The sequence below is a fragment of the Antechinus flavipes genome, chromosome 5 (genome assembly GCF_016432865.1).
Source record: "Antechinus flavipes isolate AdamAnt ecotype Samford, QLD, Australia chromosome 5, AdamAnt_v2, whole genome shotgun sequence".
Classification (NCBI taxonomy): Eukaryota; Metazoa; Chordata; class Mammalia; order Dasyuromorphia; family Dasyuridae; genus Antechinus; species Antechinus flavipes.
The window spans coordinates 237,328,166-237,350,981 of record NC_067402.1 but is presented as its reverse complement, the minus strand read 5'-3'; the positions used below and the strand labels follow the sequence as shown (position 1 = coordinate 237,350,981).

Below are 22,816 nucleotides of genomic sequence, written 5' to 3'. Positions count from 1 at the left end.
GCAGAGTGCTCTTCTGAGAAAGCCTGAGTGTGTTCAAAAAGCCCACATAGGAGGATACTGGAAGCCCCCAGGAAATGGAAGTTGGCCCAGGAACTGCATAGTGTTAAGATCAAGAAAGTTCAGTCCTAGAGATTCCAAGGAGGGACTTAAAGTTTCAGCACTTTCAATCTCAACAATCCTAGGAAGCCAATCTCTCTGAAAGATAGAATTAGCCTAGGAACAAAGGGCGAGTTCATGTTAGGCTGATCATCCCAATCAAAAGGGCAGAGATAAAAGCATACTTCCTGAACAAAACCTAATTCAGTAATTATAGTCAAAGAGATGAATAAATTAAAAAATAATAATAATATTTTAAAATAATGAAAATGTACCAAAAATTATTGTAGGAGTTAACAATTTCAGGCAGAGGCAAGGAAAAAAAAATGAATTTTCCACAATAAATATGTAAAAGAAAATTTTAAAGAAGATTTTTAAAAAGAAGAAAGAAAAGCCTTAGGGTAAAGAATTAGTAGATTAATTAGCTTAGATAGTAAGCCTATAACAGACTCCCTGAAGAGTACAATAGACCACACAGAAATTAATAATTCTATAATGTGGTGTTCTCTTCTTTAAAATATAATGGTTCTCTCTGGGAGCAGGTTTCTTAGGGAGGTTTTCTGGAGGCAGCCTTAGTTTCAGTTCAGAGTAATCACTCCAAATAAAGCCAGATGATAAAATCCAAATGTTTACTTCTCCAAGAGCTCTTGCATCTTTGTCCTTTGCTTCTGCCTCTGCTTTCTTCAGCCTCCAGCCAGCACAAAAGTAGAAGATGGAATGAATCTGACTCCACCTCCGAGAGTGGGCTTGTGGTCTTCCTTCCAATCTTTTCAACTGAACTAACTCACCTGAAGTTCTAAGAGCTTCTTTATATATGATCCCCCAAAGGTTGACTCCTCCTCTGAAGGAGGGATTAAGGGAGGTATGAATTCACAAAGTTATAAAGTTAACTTTGTGAATCTCCCATACTTGTGAACTCCAATGAGTACTTAAATACATTAGTGCGTCAGAGAATTTGCTAAGTACCATGCTAAATTAGGCAACTTACTTATCACTTTGTAAGGATTCACTCTAATGTGTGAACCAATAAGCATTGTATCTATTCCAGTGAGTTAACACTAGGATTCTAATATCTCCCTTAAGTTATCACCTTTTTTCAAGTTCTGGCTCATAACACTATGAAACAAGAAATTCTTGCTGAAATGTCAAAAAATAATAAACAAAATCAAGACCAAAAATAATCTTCAGAAAACCTAAGATTTCTGATATAAAAAAATAACTAGTCACAAAAAGAGATCAAGAAAAGATAATTTCAGACTCATTGCACTCCCTGAAAAACCACGATGATGATGATAACAAAGACAACAACAAAGCAGTTTTTTTTTTTCAAGAAATTATACATGAAAATTGACCAAGTCTATAGAGCCAGAGGGCAAAGTAAAGACAGAATTTATCAATGGTATTCGGAATAAAAACTCAAAAAGTAAAGTCAAATTTTTGAGATCCACTTCAAAGAAAGAATTACTGCCAAGCAACCAGAAAGCAATATATAAGTACCCAGAAATTACAGTCAGGATCATACAAAACCTGGTAGTTTTCACTAAAAATGTAAGATTTTATAATACAATATTCCAAATGGCACAAGATGCAGATTTATAAACAAGAAAAACTTTCCTTAAAAAATAAATGTAATCCTACAGGAGGGGAAAAATAAATCTTTAATGACCTTTCCCTTTAAAAACTGCTGGTGAAAAAACAAACAAAAACAAACAAACAAGGATGGATAGGAAACTGTAATACAGGAATCAAGAGAAATCAAGAAAGGTAGATTTACTGAGTAATTTGAGAGAGATACATAATGAGAAAGTACTAATATTTTAATAAGGAAAAAAGAAACAAATGTTCTTTTCTGAGGATTAGTAAAGAGGGGAGAGGGAAGAGGGAAGAGAAAGATCATTTGTTAAGTATCTCCTATGTGCCAGGTATCGAGTGCTTTATTATTTCATTTGATGCTTTTAACAACCTTGTGAAGAATGGAAGATAAGAAGGATATATTAGGGTAGAAAAAAGAGCATAAATGGTAGAACTTGCCATTTCTAACAATTAGGATACATGAAAAAAAGAACAGACAATGGCAAAGAAAAGGACAAGTAAATACCACATTTAAAAATGACTGAACATAACACTTATGCACAAGGATCCAATCTCAACCTTCAAAAATATCAAAATCAACAGGGTAAAAAATGAGAATGGGGGGAGGAAGAAAGGTTTGAAATCCCCCCAAAAAAAAAAAAAATCCTTTTCTTCCTCCTCAAACCTCTCAAGACTTCCTTTCTCCCTTCACCCTCTCAACTGACCTAACCTTACCTTATCTTTACTGAAAAAAGCAGTTCATTTACTGAGGAGCTAGTTTTCTTTTCTCCCATTCTCCTAAGTTCACATCATTCAGATACTTTGCTATCTCTTCTTCATTGGTCTCACAAAAAGAAACAGTTCTTCTCCCTGCTAATTCCTGTGCATGTACATCCATCTCATCTTCTCTTTCATGCCTACTTTATTCTATTTCTCCCTATCTACTGACTACTTCCCTACTGCCTACAAATTTACCCATGCAAACACATAAACCACCTCAAAAATCCTTTTGATTCATCTACTTTTACTAGCTATCTATAGCTTGCCTCTGCAAATCTTAATAGCCTTTTCTCAATCAATCCTTACCTTTTTTTACCTCTCTGAAGCCTTTGATACCATCAATCAAACTCTTCTTCCTGTAATCTCTTCACTCTAGGTTTTTGTGAAACTGTTCTCCTAATTCTCCTGTCTCCTAGATTGCTCCTTCTCAATGTCCTTTACTAAATCTTTATCCAAGTCATTCCCACTAACCATTGGCATCCCCACATTTCTCTTGATAATTTCATCAGTTTCCTTGGATTCAACTATTACCTGCTATGCTCATGATTCCCAGATCTACTGATTCAATCCTAACTTTTCTTCTAACCTTCAATTTCAATTTCAAATAGATGTTTCCAGTTATGCACTGCACATTCTATGGATGTCCTATAAAAATTAAACAAGACAATCTGGTACACACTTAAAATTCATTACCTACTCAAGTGGGTGCTTCATAACCATGTAAAGGCTAGATGTACATGGCTTTTCATATTTGCATAAAAATCACATTTAAAAGATAAGTTGTATTTAAAATAAGAAAAAAAAAAGGCACAATAACTACAGAAACGACTCCCCCCAAATCACCAGAAAGATCTCTAAAGGGATAGCAGATAAAGGAGAAATAAATGTATAAAAAACATTATACACCAAATAAATGACTGCACTAAATACTCAGAAAGAAAATAAATGGTCACAGGTAATGCAAATTTTCAATGAGGATGACATTATAACTACTTTATCTTAACAGCATCAAAATGAACCTATTTTATTTAAATAGTTAATATAAGCATTTTGAGCTCAAATCTCTTCGTATTCCACATCCTCTTCCTAGGATTTAAATACAAAGATCTAAAAAAAAAAAATTAATTATTTCAAGAAAACACTAATTTATATTCAAATGCGCTCTTTTGTTCTCAATAAATATAACATGGTATAACTTTAAGAAGGCATGTAGGAAATACCATTTTCAATTATTTTTATTGTTTAAGTGGTAACAGAAAATTATTTTAAAATATAGGCACAATATAATCTTATCCTTTAATCTTTTGTTGATGATTCAAGATCAACATTGAGTGTCAATTCTAATTCTATAATTGAGTATGGCCCTCCTTCATTTTTAAAGAGGACCAAAATGACAGTTATACAATATGTCCGACTGTGGTTGATCAGACCAATGTAAGCTCAAAATGGTAGATTCTCTAATTTTGAGGACCTGATATTTCTTTTGAGCTACTTCAGTTCTGTTATGATGAAGACATGTCATGCTGAGTAGTCCTAGACCAGTATTTCCCATGTCATGCAATCAATTCCAAAAGTCTTGAGAGCTTCCAAGAGTGGGCTTATATCATTTTTTCTTACTGCCAATGAGCACTTGCCCTGCAAGAGTTCTCTATAAAAAGATCTTTTTGGCAAGTATACATTTGACATTCCAACAATGTGACCAGCTCAATTGCGTTGTGCTCTCTGCAATAAGGTTTAAATGCTTGGCTGTTTAGTTCAAGAAATGATCTCAGTGTCTGATATCTTATGCTTCTTGGTGATCTTCAGAATATTCCTGAGAAAACTGCACAGTGTTGGTACACTGTCCAAACTTCACAAGCATAAGACAATGAGGTCAGCACAACAGCTCTGTAGACCTTCAGTTTGGTAGTTAATCTAATATCTCTTCTTTCCCATACTTTGCTTTGGAGCCTCCCAAACACTAAGCTAACTCCTGCAGTGAGTAGATCTTAGGATCAGTGGAAAGTATACTGCAAAGTTATGTGAACTTATCCACAGCATTCAAAGCTTCTCCATTTGCTGTAACCAATGGTTCCATATATGGATGATATGGTGCTGGCTGATGGAGCACTGTGTTTTCTTGGTGTTAATTGTTAGACCAAAATTAGCAAAAATGAAAGAATATTTTGTTGCATCTCAGCTTCACAAACTGTATAGAATGCACAATCATCTGCAATCATACACCAACACTCCATCTGTGTGGTAGCTGACCTTGACAACATGGCTGAAAACATCAAACAAAAAAGCACAGAAGCAAACATACAGCTTTGTTTTACTACACTGGTGAATGGAAAAGCATGACAGCATCCTCCATTAAGCAGAACCTAGGCAAGCAAGTCATTGTGAAATTGATGTACAATACTGATGAACTTTTCTGGCTAACCAAATTTTGGCATAATTTCTATAAACCCTTGTTGACTGATAGTATCAAAGTTGGTCACATCTACAAAACTACTTCCATACCTCAATTTATATTTTTTGCCTGTTCTCAATGATGAAAAATACAAACATATTCCATAAAAACAAAATGTTCTGATTAATATCAGAATAAGATTTTACTGTAAAAATGCTCAGACTATGCCAGTCCATACAACAAAAATGAACAAAACTCAACACTTTCCTTTTGAGGTCTTAATCCAATCACCCATTAGTATATTCAACCTTACCACCAGTATCAATGCAGTGACTCTGAAATGCACATGGGGAAGAAAAACAAAACAAAACAAAAACAATCTTTCTTTGTTCTGCTTTCTGATGGGATCTCCAGAAATGTATTATAATAAAAAAGTACAAAAATGCTACCAACTTTTCATTTTCATTTTTTCATTTCAACATTGAATTATATTAAACAAGGAAAACTCAATGCTCCAAACTAAAAATGCAACAGAACACTGAAAACTAAGGAACACAATCAAAAATCTTAATTAAATTTAAAAAGCAACAATGATTTACAAGTAATTTCTTTATTTGCTGCCTTGCACCTTAAATGCATGCATTTCTCTAAAAACTCTATGGGAATGGGAAAAAAAAAACAAAAATTAGCAATTTTTACATGTGCATATGACAAGCAAAGCTGACATTTTTCCAGGAAAGAAATACATAATCATAGACTTCATTTTGATCATTTGGAATGAATCCTTCTTTTCTCCCTTCAACACTTAGATGCGGTACCCTCTCTGATTTTACCCATTTATTAGTATACTTTCCCTATTTAACTTGCATTAAACTTGGGGAAAGGGAAAGAGGGGAGGAGCGGTATATGACCCATGTACATTGAACCCTCCTTGAAAGCAAAGAATTCTTCGTTTGGCTTTTCAATCCAAGTACTTTCTACCATGCATGTAGAAGGTACTTAATAAACATTTGTCAAATGGAACGTTCTTGATTTTGCAGAGAAAATTGAAGCCCAGAGAAGTTAAGTGATTTGTCTTGGATTATGCAATATATTATTCACTATTTATATAAGTAGTGAAGCTGGAATTAAAATCCAGGTCACCAGATTCTAAATACATTAATCTTTCCTGAACCCTCTAGAAATCATATTGCTAAATTCATTATAACTGAATTGTGCCATTTCAAGGCACTATGAAAATCAAATGCCCAGTCAATTAGGTAAGCATTTGTTAAGCACACTATAGCCATTAAAAGCCTCTTTGAGGTTAGAATGCCTAAATGTCTCAAAGATTTTATGATTTTAGAAAAGTGGAATACCCTCTGTACTAATGAAGGACATCAACATTCTATACCTTAGTATATAACCTTCATGAATTATATGGCTAAAAAAAATTCATTAGCAGATGAATACATTCCTATCATTATTTCCATCTCCCCAAAATTAAAGAAAAAAGGTTCCTATATCATAGACTTAATAAAAATGTTTCTATAATGAAATGCTGAATATACGGGTTTTATGGTAACCCCCATTTAAAGAAATAAAACATGAGTGTTCTTTAAATCATTCTATTGTTTTACACATATAAGCTTAATAAAGTATCACTGAATGACTTAAATAGGAATAAATAGGATGAGTTATAAGAATTCCACTCTTTAAAGGTAGGTACTGTTTAACTCTTCTTGATAACCGCACAATTAGCACAGCGCCTTGTACAATGTATTTGCTTTAAAAACGTTTTTAATTGCTTACTGTAAATTTAACTTTCAAATGCATTTTATATGTCATCTAACTTTACATGATTTTTAAAGTTTTAGATCATATTCTTATTAAAGCTACAATTATTATTAACTGGAATCTTTACCATACAAATTTTATTTATAATTTCATTTTCATCTCTGACTTATAATATATTAAAAAGCAACAACTAATATTGCCCACCAGTAATTACATATATCAAAAAGGGCTATGTTTAACAGTAAGGTAAAAAGGAGAAAGACTTCTGGACTAGTTGTGTTCAATCCTGTCTTCAATACATACTAATTTTATGATTTTCTGAAAACCAATTTAACCTATTATTTGAAAAAGAGAAACAAAAATCCCTACCTTACTTATAATGTTATTTTGAGACTTCAACAGCCTAACATGCACACAAAAAGTCCCTTGGTAAAATACTAACTACTTGAACTATGTAATTAAAATTACTTTTAAAGATCATGTTTTCTGAAGCATTTATAATACCAGATTTATGCCTGGAACATAAAATATATGAAAAGTTTAAAATTTTATCTATCAATGAAACCAAGAATTACTCAAAAATGATAGGTAAAAAGAGTAATACAGGATCTACAAACTGCAGGCATTTGACAAAAGTTGAACTGAACTAGATTAAAAGCAGTATCAGTGTAATTACTAGACTAAATCAACATAAAGTACTTCCAGGAAAAAAAAAAAAAGACTATAACTAGGGACAGCCAAAAACCTTAATATTCTACTAGACTACAATAGCTTCCATTCAAATAGACAGATCTGTATATACATTATTCATCTATATGTTTTCTTCTAGTACAAATATTACAATCATTTTATAATTGACAAAAAAAAAATTAGAGAGAAAAAATAAAATTTCCCCATAAACAGAGACAGAAATATAACCCTAATATTAGGACCATGAGTATATTGTCCTTTATTAAAAAAAAAAAAAAAAAAGGGACAAGAGGTTATTAGAAAGGCAGTGAACTAGCAATAAGTATGGCCTAGATCTAGCAAATTCTCTCCTCTCCACAAAGACCTAGAAAATTTGCCAGATCTGATTCACATCAAAAAAGCCATGAAAAAGTTACAGTGAGTAATTTTTGAAGCTCAAGGTGGCTTAATGAGACAGATAGAGGTCTATATTCACTGAGATAGATCTAGCCCAGAACCTATGTGCATCAAGAGAGTAAAAGAGAGCTGAGACTAATTATCAGGGCAGGAAAATACCAAGGAAGATTATCACTGAACCAGTATATGAGTAGAGGAACAGGTCCCATTTTGCAGTTCTGTTATTTACTACTCAATTACATATTGACTAGAGGATTGATGGTATCTTCAAATAGAGGTCATGGAGAGGAATAGTAACTAGCAGGCCCTAGCTTACAATGTTCAATGTTACAATGAACAAGGTTGGAAGTAAACAGCAGAATGCGGCTCTTATACCAAAGAGTAAAGTAAGAACTTGATTATAGTCTCCAGCCTTGGGTAAATGTCTATAGTGGAATAACTGGCTAAGTCTGTGAGAAATTATCTACAAAGAACTGTTTGTTCCCATATGACCATTTTCAGGTAAGATTTTAGAAAATGAGAAAACAAGGTCTTTAAAAGCACTTTTTTTATATTTGGTAAACTTGAGATCTTGCTCATTATTTTAGAATCCTCTCTTCTTTGAAATATCTGAAGAAAATCTAATGCAATTATTTATTCGAATTTTACTTTCTTCACCACCATAACTATATTCCTCACATCTTAGTTTAATTTTTATATACACATATACCAACAGACCTTTTTTTTAATTTTAAATGATTTTGAAAGCTGATATGCATGTGATCTATCATTCTTAAAGATTAGCACAATAAAATATTGTTGTTTTAAGTATTTAATTTTAGATACTTTCGTTCCACAATTATTCCAAAAATAATATGGAAAATTTGTCTCAAAGATTCCCTCCAAAAAAAGATCAGAGGGGGAGATGTTTCTCCTTTCATGGCTTCTAAGTAAGAATTAGTTGAAAGAATGCTTCATTTTGAAACAAAGGAACAAACTTTGAATCTTAGCTCTTCAAGGCTTTAAGCAAATAATTTTCACTTTTCTAAGTGTCAGTTTATTTGACAATAAAATATGGACATATAATACTATCCACTTAAATAGTCTGTTATGAGGAAAACATTTATCTCAAAGCATTACAGAAATGTGAAGTAGTATTCTTATAATGTCATTATTTGTTATTATTGCTAATGTGAAAAACCCTAGACTACTAAATTCTAGTAATGACTCCATGGCTCTCTCTGGTATTCCATGTAATCTTCAGTCATTTTACCTAGCTGAGCATCAATTTCTACATTCAAAAAATGAAAGGGTCTAAGCTGATTTCCGAGGTCCCTTCCAGCTCTAAAATTCCATTCTGCTATTAGTAATTCCAGGAACTTTATAACTGTAAGGGAAAGAGGACATAGCCATAGAAAAGGTAAATGAAATACTAGACTGAAGAAAAGATCCAGTTTAAAAAAAAAAAAATTCCCTCCCAAATCTTATCTCCCATATACTTACCTTTGTAACTTCTTTCACCACTTGCAGATCTGGACATTGGAAAGCACACATCTGGAGGATGAAGCAAAGAAGCAGAAACTGAGGGGTGAGCCATGGCACTAGCCAGACACACCAAGGGTGCCCCTGATTTAACATATAACGAAGATGACACTAGAACACTGATATAAAAGTTCTAACTCATAGATTAGAAAGGTATTTCACAAAACTATAAATTATAGGATTCTAATTTTTGGAAAAATAATTAAATGACTTTGTAAAAGGTCTCAATAAACAGTTTCCTCATTATGACTGCTCAGTTTTTCTGCTACCCCCAATTTCTGTTATCACCTCCATGACGAATGTGTTTAGTAGGAGAAGAGCACAGCTGACAAATATTTAAGTAGACAGTGCCCTGAAATATTTTGCCTATTTGTAGAATGCTTTACTGGCTTCTCATTCATTCATTTATTCATAAAACTATTATTAAGAAATTTTGACTTAACTACCAATTGAAGGAAATAGCTTAAATCATTTAAAGGTTAATTATCTCCTATTCATTATAATAAATAATCTTTAGATAACATTAAAGATGGTATTTAAACATGCTGCTTTACACAAGAAAACATTTCTATTACTTTGGTTATTAATATGAAATGTTTAAAAAAATAATTTCAGTGAGTTTAACAGAACCTTCAGACTTTTTTGGGGGGGAGGGATAAATCCAGCCTTGGTCATATCTAGCTCACCCCAAATAATCCTTTTTTAAATTTGCTTTTACTTCAAACTTTTTATTTTAGATAAAGGCAAACTGTGACTCAGCACATATAAATTATATAGAGAGCTAATCAAGCTAATCATATTATCTCTGATCTTAATCCAATGATTAACAAAGTACGAACTTCTAGAGACAATAATATAATTTGAGAATTGGGGTAAGCCATAAATAGTACCAGTCAGAAACAAGTAACATGCATAACAATGAAGTACTGATATAAGACTTGAATGAATGAGTTAAAAATGAAACACTTCTTACTAACTAAAGTGTATCTCCTAATTTCTAATTGTGTGGTATAGAATTGGTGAATTTATAGCCTTATTTGTAGTCACATCATTATACCTTTTACATTATACTAAATAAATTATATTTCAATAAAGAAATCTGACGTCTCATTGAACTGCAAGCAGCAAAAGTGCCAGAAAGCTGAGCTCTTGATTAGCAATATTGTGAATGATACCCTGACTATCCAATGGCAAGCATCTTATTTTTCATCTTCATAAATGATCCATTTACACTTCAATTCTACTTATTTCCTAATTATCTTTTCTAATTTCCAAGTAAAGATTTTATTATCAAGGTTACTATACCCATTAAAAATTTTCTGAGTTTAAATTATGTTTTAAAGGAAATAAGCTAATCCAGTTTTTTCTGCCTAAACCACTTCTCCTCCTTTATTTTCCATAAGCTCTATGTTCCTATTTGAATACATTCAAGTTACATGATATGTTCCAAAATTTTCTCAATGAATAAATGTCCTCATTTATAAATATTCATAAGTGAATAGATATATAACTGGCTTTTTAATGTTAGGTGCTAATCATTGATCTTCTACTAGAAACTTATGTTTTAGATTTCTATTCTGCTTTCCAGCTTTCTTTGCTTTATACATTTCTCATTTTGTCTTTACTTTCCTCACAATATGTTAAAATATGTATTTCTTTTTTGTTCCTTTAAACTCTCTCCCAGGAAAATCACAATCATTCCCAGAGCTTCAGCTATTCTCTTCACTAAGAAGATTCCCAAATTCATACCTCTAATTCACTTCTATGTTATATGATATCTCAAATGGTTAAAAGTTGCCAACTTCAATGGCATTTTAAATTCAAAATTGTAGGATTAAGTTTATCTTTCTTCTTAATATCTCTTTGAAGGAATTTATGACCAAAGAAGAACTAGAGATCACTATTGACTACAAAATAGAAAATTTTGATTATATCAAATTGAAAAGTTTTTGTACAAACAAAACTAATGCAGACAAGATTAGAAGGGAAACAATAAACTGAGAAAACATTTTTACAGTCAAAGGTTCTGATAAAGGCCTCATTTCCAAAATATATGGAGAATTGACTCTAATTAATAAGAAATCAAGCCATTCTCCAATTGATATGAACAATCAATTCTCAGACGAAGAAATTAAAACTATTTATAGCCATATGAAAAGATGCTCCAAATCATTATTAATAAGAGAAATGCAAATTAAGACAACTCTGAGATACCACTATACCCTGTCAGATTGGCTAGAATGACAGGGAAAGATAATGCGGAATGTTGGAGGAGATGTGGGAAAACAGGGATACTGATACATTGTTGGTGGAATTGTGAACATATCCAGCCATTCTGGAGAGCAATTTGGAACTATGCTCAAAAAGTTATCAAACTCTGCATACCCTTTGATCCAGCAGTGCTACTACTGGACTTATAACTCAAACAGACACTAAAGAAGAGAAAGGGACCTTTATGTGCCAAAATGTTTGTGGCAGCCCTGTTTGTAATGGCTAGAAGGTGGAAAATGAATGGATGCCCATCAATTGGAGAATGGTTGGGTAAACTGTGGTATATGAACGTTATGGAATATTATTGTTCTGAAAGAAATGACCAGCAGGATAAATACAGAGAGGACTGGCGAGACTTATATGAACTGATACTAAGTGAAATGAGCAGAACCAGGAGATCATTATATACCTCAACAACGATACTGTATGAGGATGTATTCTGAAGGAAGTGGATCTCATCAATAAAGAAATCTAACTCAGTTTCAATTCATCAAGGATGGACAGAAGCAGCTACACCCAAAGAAAGAAAACTGGGAAATGAATATAAACTGCTTGCATTTTTGTGTTTCTTCCCAGATTAATTATATCATCTGAATTCAATTCTCCCTGTGCAACAAGAGAACTGTTCGGTTCTGTACACATATATTGTATCTAGGATATACTGTAACCTATTTAACATGTATAGGACTGCTTGCCAACTGGGGGAAGGGGTAGAGGAAGGGAGGGGAAAAATCGGAACAGAAGTGAGTGCAAGGGTTAATGTTGTAAAAAATTACCCAGGCATGGGTTCTGTCAATAAAAAGTTATTTAAAAAATAAAATAAAATAAAATGAACAAGGGGAAAAAAATTACATCTTTTATCCTAAATTTCTCTGATTCAACATTCTTAGAGTATTTCACATCATTAACATTGGCATAAGTTAAAATTCTACACAGAAAGTAGGCTCAGAAAGAATGAGAAGCTCTAAAAAATTAAATCCTAAGGAGATAAAGAGAATAAAAAGACCAATTTGGCTACATAAGGATCTCATCAACCAACAAAATTTAAAAAAAAAACAAAAACAAAAAAAAAACAATAGCAATCTTGTACAGAAAACAGAAGCAAAGGCAGGTAACAAAAAATGCATATAAAAGTGTGGCACACTGTTAGTAGTAACTATGTCAGAGCCATTAACACTCAGAATAAGTGAGGCTGAGGAATAAAAACTTTTTTAAGGGATCAGGTAGGCAATAGCAGGGATTTATGAGTGTTTTATCAGGGGAAAAAGAAAAGCTGTTCCTCAGGTTGAATGATTCAGTGATAACAAACAAGTCTATGAAAACTTAAGATGCAAAGAAGGCAGAGCTGGCTCAATTTATTTTCTGGTGTTTTCTGTCAAGGAAAATGAGCTTAGAGAGTTCATCAAAAGCTGAAGAAGAAGAACACAAGAGTTGCAAGGGTCAATGTTGAAAATTATTCCTGCATATTTTGAAAATAAAAAACCTTAAAAAATAAAATAAAATAAAAAGTTGAAGAAAGTAAAGGAAATAATAAAAGAAACCCTAACTGTCCTGGATAAATTCAATTCACAAGATCTAGGTAAACCATACCTCTAGATATAAATAATTGCTAATTGTGACTATTAAATCACTGTCAGTAATCTTTTTTAAAATAATGAACCAATAGTTTCATGATTGAAATGAGTAAATACCACTGTTTTCCAAAAACAAAAGATTAGATTCTGCAAATTATATATCATTGACCTTGCCTTACATTCCTGGCCATAAGCTATTATTATTAAAAGGATGGCTAGGCAATATGTTTAACCCTGACCAGAGCATGCTGATGATGATCAGCCATGATGATCAGTTTTAATTATTGATTAAATAATTACAAAACTGGAAAAGGCTTCCACAGAAAGTAATAAGTAGGTTTTTCCTCATCTCACAGAAACTTTCATCCGCATATAGGTTGAACTATATGGCTTATGAGGTATTGTCCAACTCAGAGACTCTGTAGTCTCAGGTGGGTAAAACTTCATCACTCATATTTACTCTCTTATGAAATCCAGTCAATTCTATCTTTGCTCTGTCTCTTTTATTTACTGCCATTATTGCTTTAATTTTTAATAATAATTTTCTTTCTCCCTGATCTAATCCATCCTTCATACTATTATTAGATAATTTAACTTCTAGGCAGAGATCTGGTCATGTCCTTCTACTCAATATGGATAAATGTCTTTTTAATCTCTATCAAATAAGTTCAAATTCCAATGTGGAAATTTTAAGTTTTCTTAATAATCTGGTATCACTCTACCTTTTTCAAATTGTCCCTCTCATACTACTTACAATGCCCTTCATTCCATGTGCCTTCCAATCTTTAGCATTTCTCTACATTTGAAAGGTTTCCTTGAATTGGATCTAAACTACAACATGACGTTCAGGAAGTCCCTATGATCTCCTACCTTCAATCTTCCACTCAAGAGTTGAGAACAATCTCTCACACATCAGATTTTATTTAACATTCTGCTTACACTTTTTCTAACATTATGAATTCATTTTTAATTCCTTTTTTATCACGAATATAAGAAATATGGATAAATACAAGATTTTCAAAATAAAAAAATAGGAGAAAAAGGACTGTATTTATATAAAAAGGCTGAATCTGTATCATGTGGATTTGTTTGTAATGTTCTTTTCTCTAGAATTATATTGTTTTCTGGAAGCAGGTTTCTTGGGGGGCTTCTGAAGCAGCCTTAGTTTCAGTTCTGTGTAATAATCACCTCAAATGCAGCCAGCTGTTAAAAGTTCAGATCCCTTACTGTCTCTTCCAAAAATAACCTGGTTAGCTTTCTAGAGGCCTATCTCCCTCCTTGGTTCCAAGAGCTCTTATTGCTAGTCCTTTGTCTCTTCCAGCTTCTGCCTCTCCTCCCCTGAAACCAAAAGCCTTCAGCCAGCAGAAAGATAGAATATGGAATGAATCTGACTCCGCCTCCCCGAGAGAGTGGGCTTGTAGGTTTCTCTTAGACTTGTGAATCTTCTCCATTCAAATCCTGACTTGTGAATTTCCTCTAGTGGGCTTCTCCTCTTATATGCTCTCTTAAAAGTGTGAACTCTTAAAGGTGTGAAGGGTGAAAACTCCAAACTAGAGAACTGTTAAGTACCATGCTAAATTAGCTAACTGACTTAGCACCTTGTAAGAATCCTAACATTTCCCCCTCTCTTTTGATTTAGAACAACATAAGGTGATCATGACCTCCCTGACTTCTCAAGGTGAGAACCCCAAAAAAGAAGGTCTTCCCTGACTGCTCAAAAAAGGAATGAAAATACCATAAAAAGGTGATCACGCCCTCTCTGACATCTCAGGAAGGGAGATGAAAACACCAAAGGAAATGGGAAATCAAATCAGATTAGCATGTTTCTAAAGAGGCTCCTTTGAAACAGGTACATAAATCCATCAATATGGGAGGTATTACACATAATTACATAAATTACTTAAGCACATAGCAATATAACACAGGCTAGTAGACATGTAACAAATAACATGAATCAACATGAGGAAATTATACATGTCCATAAGTCCTAGAAATAGTCCAAAAGGAATCCATTGTCCATTAGTTCATGTGCCAGGAATCCAATAACTCCTGCAAGTTTTGAAGTCCTGCAATAACCTCATATTGTGTTAGGGAATCCAATGATTCCTAATGGTTTTCAAGTCCTGCAACAGTCTTTATCAACAATTTTTCGTTTCAAGGAATCCAATGATTCCTGCTGGTTTGAAAGGACTGGAATAGTCTCATTATCAGCCATGCTCTTTCAGTGTCAGAAGTTTCTTAGATCTTCTCCTTTGTTTCCAGGTTTTTCTCTTTTTCTGTCTCTCTGCAAGTGCTCATTGCCACCCATCTGTTTCCTTGTCCATCTGTTTCCTTCTCTGTCTGTAGGAATGTAAGTAAACCCTCTCTTCCAGGCAGTTAACCTATCTAATTCCCTTCTATTTACCACTTTCTAAATCTCTCTTCATCATCTAGCAATTACATTGGAGCTGTTTGCACTGGACACTGCCCTGTTGGTTTAAAAAGCCTGTATTCTCCCTAGTTGTAATCCTTTTCTGCTGATTGTTTTTCTGTTGGTTGATCATGTAATTCCTTTCTGCCATCTGATTACTTTTAGGCTGATTAATCACATCAGAGTCCTGACCTTATAAAGACTCTCTGGGTGTAATCTCAGCTGCCATCATGCCCAACCTATAATTTGATTGATATCTTGGAATTGGACCCTGCCTCTCATTTTCCTGGGTCAATCTACATTCTGAAACCCATTGGAAGCCTCGGTTGCATTTTGGACATGGGGTTTTGTCTGGGATCTCTCTCACCCTGTCCTCTCACTCTGCACTGAGCTCTTAGATGTCCAACTTTTCCGCAATGAAAATATCGACAAGTTTCTCTAGAAGTCCTTTGCCAAGAAGGACCCTGTCTTTCCATGTTCATCATAGTTTGGGTATAATAAGCATTTGTGCCCACTGTGGCACAGCGTCTTATGATCTTCTCTAAAGGAGCATCTTTGTGTAGTCCCCATATAATTCTTTTACAATTCTCATTAACATTTTCCTTAGCTAGATGTCTGGTCATTATTTCTGTAGCTGTATTTTCTCCAGTGGTTCTTTTCACAGCTGTCTGCAAACATCCCACAAAATCTGCAAAAAGTTCATTGGGATCTTGCTCTATTTTTGTAAAGGCTTTACCTTCATCCTTCTGTCCGGGAAGGGAACCCCAAGCTTTTATTGCAGCCTTTAGAAATTTGCTCATACACTGTAATTAATATGTTCTGAATTCTCTCCATATTAACCTCCACCTGTTTGCCTATTATGTCTGGCTTGAATCCTACATAATTCATGATACTCTGAAAGCCACAACAAGTTTTGTCCATGTTCTAAACATGTCCTTGCTATGGATTTCCAATCACTAGGGGTTAGGATTTCATATGCCAAACTATCTAGTAACATCTTAACATAAGATGATGTAGCCCCATAAAGAATGCAACCCTTTTTCAAAACCTTGATTTTTTCCAAATCAAAAAGAGTGTATCTTCTCCTTTTTTGACCTGAAAGGTGAAGCTCTTCAATCACAGGGTATAAATTTATAAAATCAGATACATCCTGTCCTTCATTTTTTGCCTTAAATAATGCCTTTTCTAATCTTGTCACAGGCTGCTTCATAGGTGGTGCTGAATTAACCCAGGAAGGATTAATTGAGGGAGGGAGGTCTGGGAATTGGAAATGATCTAATTTCTCCTGCTGTGAATTCTTATCTCATTCTTCATCCTTTTCACCTAGTTTCGTTGGCACCTCCCCTTCCTGCTCTTTCTTCTTTTTTTCTTATTCTAACATTTATATAATTTCCTAAAGCCAGCTGTATTAAATTATATGTATTAAGTGTGTTTTTGGAAATTAAATCAGGTCCATTTTTATTGTAGAATTGACATAATTGCTCTCTTACTAATTTCCACTCCTCTAAATCCAATTCTTTTTCCATAGAGAACCAAGGAGATATGTATTATACAGTTTCTAAAAGTTCAGTGATCTATTCCCAAATTATACACAAACCTTGGCTTTTCATAACCCTGACAATGCTCTCTAAACATTTTCCTTAAAGAGAAGGCTGTTTTCTAAATACCTGTCCCATTTCAGCTGAAATTCTACTTTAGCTCTTTAAACAAAGTTTCCTTGTTGTACTCACCCTAATTTCTGGGTCAAGGAGACTTTTCCACTGAAATCAGATCGTGTCTGCCCCACATTGGGCGCCAGAATGTAATGTTCTCTTCTCTAGAATTATATTGTTCTTTGGGAGCAGATTTCTTGGGGGACTTCTGGAGGCACCCTTAGTTTCAGTTCTGTGTAATAATCACCTCAAATGCAGCTAGCTGTTAAAAGTTCAGATCCTTTATTGTCTCTTCCAAAATAACCTGGTTAGCTTTCTTAGAGGCCTATCTCTCTCCTTGGTTCCAAGAGCTCTTGTTGTTAGTCCTTTGTCTCTTCCAGCTTCAGCCTCTTCTCTGAATCCAAAAGCCTCCAGCCAGCAGAAATATAGAATATGGAATAAATCTGACTCCTCCTCCCAGAGAGAGTGGGCTTGTGGTTTTCTTTTAGACTTGTGAATCTCCTGTAGTGAGCTCCTCCTCTTATAAAAGTGTGAACTCTTCTTAAAGGTGTGAAAGGTGTGAACTCTGAACTAGAGAACTGTTAAGTACTATGCTAAATTAGATAACCAACTTAGCACCTTTTAAGAATCCTAATATTTGTTCAAGTGTAGTTTTTTAAATTGACATGATAGTATCAAAACTATCCTGTTTGTCAGTGTCCATGTCTGAGCTTTCCTCTGTTTCTTTGCTCAATGTAATTTTAAAAATTGTCTGTACTTACTATTAATATTTTGTACTGGTTATCATATTCTCCTATTCAAATATAAGCACCTTGAAATCCCTGGTCCTCTCCTTCTTGCTCATTTCCTCTTTCCTTCATTATCTCTTTAATAAGGCACTCTGCAGAATTAAAAACTATAAAGTGACAAGATATATATCTATAGCAATAGACAACCCAGAAATTTAATTAAGATATACTCCCCAACACTTTGGGTCCTTGGACATGCTATCACTCATTCCTGGAATGCATCACATACCTTATCAATGCCTATCTGAATCCTGAGCTCCCTTTAAACTTCTACCTAGGTGCCAGATGCTACAGAAAACCTTTCATGATTCTCCTGGTGTACTCTTTCCTCAAATTCTATCAGACATATGTTTGCATGTGCATCCCCTCTCTCCTTCCAACAGAATGAAAATTTTTTTAAAGCAGGCAAGAAACTGTTTTATTTTGGACTTGCATCCTCAGTATCTAGTAGAAGATGTTACAAATGCTTTGTCAATAAATGAATGCTATATGCAATAAGGCAGGTCAAATGAAGTATAAATGTAAAAAATTTAAATACTAATAAGCAAGTCACCCCAAAAAGACTATTTAAAAATTGCACTACATTACCAGAACTGAAACAACTATCCTTAACTTGGAAATATCTAGAATTCAAAAATTTTAAAGTTAATTGGGATCCCTAGCCTATAACTTAATACTGATACAAAAAACAGAAGACATATGATCATCATGTGTTCACAGAAATTGGTATCTAAAGATATATTAGTGTTTATCTAAGTCAAATATTTTATTTTTACAAGGAAACTGGACCTCAAAAGAAAGCTAAATACCTGTATATGAGATTAGTGTTTGAATTAGGCTTAACCATGGTCTCTAGATATGAAACACATTAATTGTATCAATATCCTCTTTGAAATAAATAGAACTCAGCCCACATAAAGCAAAATCCCTCAATTCCAGTGATTTTGTTTTCCTAAAATTAAATTTGATGGTAGACCCATGAAAAATATCCAGAGGTCAGGGTAGGAGAGAAGGTAGGTAGGAGACAAGGAGATTGCTGAAAATGCTTGTGTGTTTGTTTTGGTTTTATTACCTTTAAGAAAATAAGGGAGAAAATGTATTACTTTGATGGTTAGGATGCATAATTAGTATTTTCCAGTGTAGCTTAGTGGAAAGACCTGCCTCAGGAGCCAGGAATACCTGCCTCTGTCCTTTAATGACTACAAAACTGGACTAGTAACAATATTGTAGTTCTATAAGCAATTTTTAAAATATTAACTTCTAAATTGCAGGAATAATACAGAACTCAGTCACAGAACTGCATTGGTACAGAGTATCATACATTGATGACATTCATCAAAGGTCTATACTTTAGGAAAAGAGTAGTATACAAAAGGGAGCCCTATCTTAAATGTACAAAACTCTACCACTTCACTGAATAGTTGCCCACTGCTGAAAGGCACTGGTGATGAGAGGGCATAAAGGAATTTTATAACAAAAGGAAGAAGTCTGAGCATCATTACAAGTTGAGACAAGCCTTTCCCTTTCTTTCGGACTGGTAGCTGTGGAACCTTGAGAAAAAAACTTCACTCTTAGGACTCTAGGGCAACTCTCTAAGCCTCTAAGACATAGAGCATGTATAAGGAGTTCTGTACAAGCAGAGGGTGTTTCCTTACCTGGGAATTCTCTTCCTGTTAACAATGAAATCACAAGTTCTAAGCCCTGTCCCTTCAGACTGATGATCATCAAATATAAATAAGTCATTTTTGAAAAACCAGCCAGTATGATAGACCCTCAAAAGACAAAATAATCATTATAGGCGTACTCCTTGAAATAGATTTTTAAAATCAACTCATTTCTTTTTATGAAATAATGGGAGGAAGGGCAGCTAAGTGACGTAGCAGATAGAGCACCAGCCCAGAAGTCAGGAGGACCTGAATTCAAATCTGGTCTAAGACACTTTATACTTCCTAGCTATGTGACCTTGGGTAAGTCTCTTAACCCCAATAAGAAAGAAAGAAAGGGGGAGAGAGGGAGGGAGGGAAGGAGAGAGGGAGGGTGGGAAGGAGAAAGAGAGAAAGAGAGAGAGAGAGAGAAGAAAGAAGAAAAGGAAGAAGAAGAAAAAGAAGGAAGAAGGAGGAAGAAGGAAGAAAAAGAAGAAAGGAGGAAGAAGGAAGAAAAAGAAAGAAGGAAGAAGGAAGAAGAAGGAAGGAAGAAGAAGAAAAAGAAGGAAGAAGAAGAAGAAGAAGAAGAAGAAGAAAGGAAGAAGAAGAAGAAAGGAAGAAGAAAGGAAGAAGAAGGAAGAAGAAAGGAAGAAGAAGAAGAAGAAAAGGAAGAAGAAGAAAAGGAAGAAGAAGGAAGAAGAAAGGAAGAAGAAGAAGAAAGAAAAGGAAGAAGAAGAAGAAGAAGAAGGAAGAAGAAGAGAGAATTTCTTTCTTTTTACTCTCCTTAAAGAGAAAGATGTGATATGAGGTATAAACTAAGAGAGGATAACAGGGAGATCTTTTCTCATCCATTGCTGATGGAAATGAAAAACCTTTTCCATTCAAATTTCAATGATGCTGGCTAAAAATTCAAAGAGACCTACTCATACAAACACACAATTTAATGATGAACTTAATGTTTTTATTCTGAACTTATATTTGTTATAATACCAAGCAGAAAGTATTATAGTTGTTACTTACTTTATTGTCAATCACTTACATTTAATTTTCTGTAATACAAAACTGAAGACCATGCTTCTACTTTGAGAAATCTATTCCCTTGCTATGTAATACTCCCAAGAAACTAACTAGGTTAATCACTTTTAAGAGAAAAAAAAAAGTTTTAAGAAGATGATCACTTATTCAGTTTTACACATTCCAAACATGGATTTGTCTTCCTAAAACCGTCAAATCAATATTTCTACAGTACAGAATTCTTTAATCCTGTGCTATTGCAACACGCTAGAAATATTCTCCATACTCCTTCCTATTCTGTTTTTCTTCAAACAACAAACACTGTTAATCAAACAAATAAGCATTCATTTATCAAAGCTGTTACCTGGCACTATGCTAGGTACTGTAGATTTAAAGACAAAAATGAAGCAATCTCTGATTTCAAGGACTTTGCATTTTATCAAGGAAGACAACATATAAAGTATATACAAAATATATACATAATAAACACAAGCTAAAGGAGGAAAGGGAAGCAATAGCAGGTAGAAAGATTCATGAACAGGAAGAGATTAGGTACATGGTGGTGTTTTAGCTGAGTTCTAAAAGAAAAAAAAGGGGGTTTCTTATAATTACAAAAACAGAGAAAATGGTACTTTTCAGGCATGGTAAACAGCATATGCAAAGAAAGATATGGAGAAGGTAGAGGTAATGCTGTAAGTAAATTACAGCAACAAAGTCAGTTAGATTAGTGTGTATGAAAAGCAGGATATTATTAAAAGGTGGGAAAGATAGGCAACAGCCATGTTGTAAATGGAGCTATGTAACACAGCAGATGGAGCACTAGATCTGGAATCAGGAAGACTTGAGTTCAAATTTACTATCAGACACTTGTTAGGTATGTGACTCAAAACAAGTCACTTATCCTCTGTATTTGTTTTGTCAACTATGAAATGGAGTAATAATAGCACCTATCATCCACAATTATTGTGAAGATCAAGTGAGGTAATATTTGTAAACTGTTTAGCACAGTGCTTGGCATGTAGTATATATTTAATACATGGGGCTTCTCTTCTCCCCACAAAAATCCTGCCCATTCCCCTGTACCTTGTCCCCTGTTGGCCTAAAATACCAAACACTAGAGGTTTATATGTGATCCTAGGAAGTGACTGGTATTTACTGATCATGCCATGACTTTGGCAGCTATATGAAGGGTGAACTGGGAGAGGTCTACATGAAAAGTAATGAGGGTCTGAACTAGAATGGTAACCATCTTATAAATAGCCTCCAGGTCTTGCCAGTTCTATTTGGCTATAAGAGATGAGGGGGAAATGAGGAGTTGTGGATGATTCTAAGGTTGAATCTAGTTACCTTGAAGGAAGTAATGACCTTGATAAAAACCAGTAAGTTCCAAAGAGGAATAGTACATATTAAGTGTTTATTATGTGCCAAGCATTTGAATATAAATATAAAAGTGAGACAAACCCTTCCAAACTATGGTAACTTTTCCAACCAAAGGGTCATTCCACTTAAATCCCAGGTAGTTTCCAGAATTTGGTATCTCTCCTTTCATAATTTTTTTTTTCTTTAATGTGTAAGAATCAAATGAGGGCTTAGTTTTCACAGAGTTATTTTTTTTTTAATTTAGAAAAATGAATCTAAGAAATGAAGCATAAAGATTAGGCTGACAAAGGAAACTAATCTTATAGAGGGAAGCCATTTATTGGTAGATGCAAAAGGGGTGTATACACAGCCAAATACAGGTAAAAGAAAATAGGAGCTAAGGCCGCTGAAATGTGGGCAATGGGAGTGGTAATTAGGGGAGGATCTGCCAATATAGTCACATAGGAGAATAAAAGGCTGTGCCTTGGCCCTTCAAGGGTATGCCTATTAGTTTAGATACCCCTTTTTACAAGCATGTAAAATAAATTCCTGGATTCATCAGGAAGTCAGGAGTTCTTGATAAGATGCTTGTTTCTTATAGATGTTTAATGAAGTTGAGCTAAAAATAGTTATCTAAAGATATAACCTAGCACAAATATATTACACAGAAACATTTTTTAAATTTGAAGTTTAATTATATATATGTATATGTATGTATACACATACACACACACACATATTTTAAATATCTGGTTCTGCTATCAATTCTGAATCTGAAAACATGCATCAAATCCACTTAAAATGGGGTATAATGTCTATTTCATACTTTTAGTCACAAAAGTAAAGTTATACATGCAAAAGATAAATTTTATTCTATTCCAC

The 22,816-nt window shown here is 34.0% G+C and overlaps 1 protein-coding gene across 6 annotated transcripts in view; it reads right to left on the bottom strand.

Annotated features, from left to right (window-relative positions):
* CNOT2 (CCR4-NOT transcription complex subunit 2) overlaps positions 1–22,816 on the bottom strand; it is a 160,016-nt gene that overhangs the window by 74,776 nt on the left and 62,424 nt on the right. For 3 of the 6 annotated variants that reach the window (XM_051961500.1, XM_051961504.1, XM_051961505.1), the window contains one exon: positions 9,185–9,235. The exons of the other annotated variants lie outside the window; for them this stretch is intronic. In XM_051961500.1, the coding sequence (XP_051817460.1) occupies positions 9,185–9,235 (51 nt within the window). The remainder of the gene's footprint in view (positions 1–9,184; positions 9,236–22,816) is intronic. 6 annotated transcript variants of the gene reach the window in all.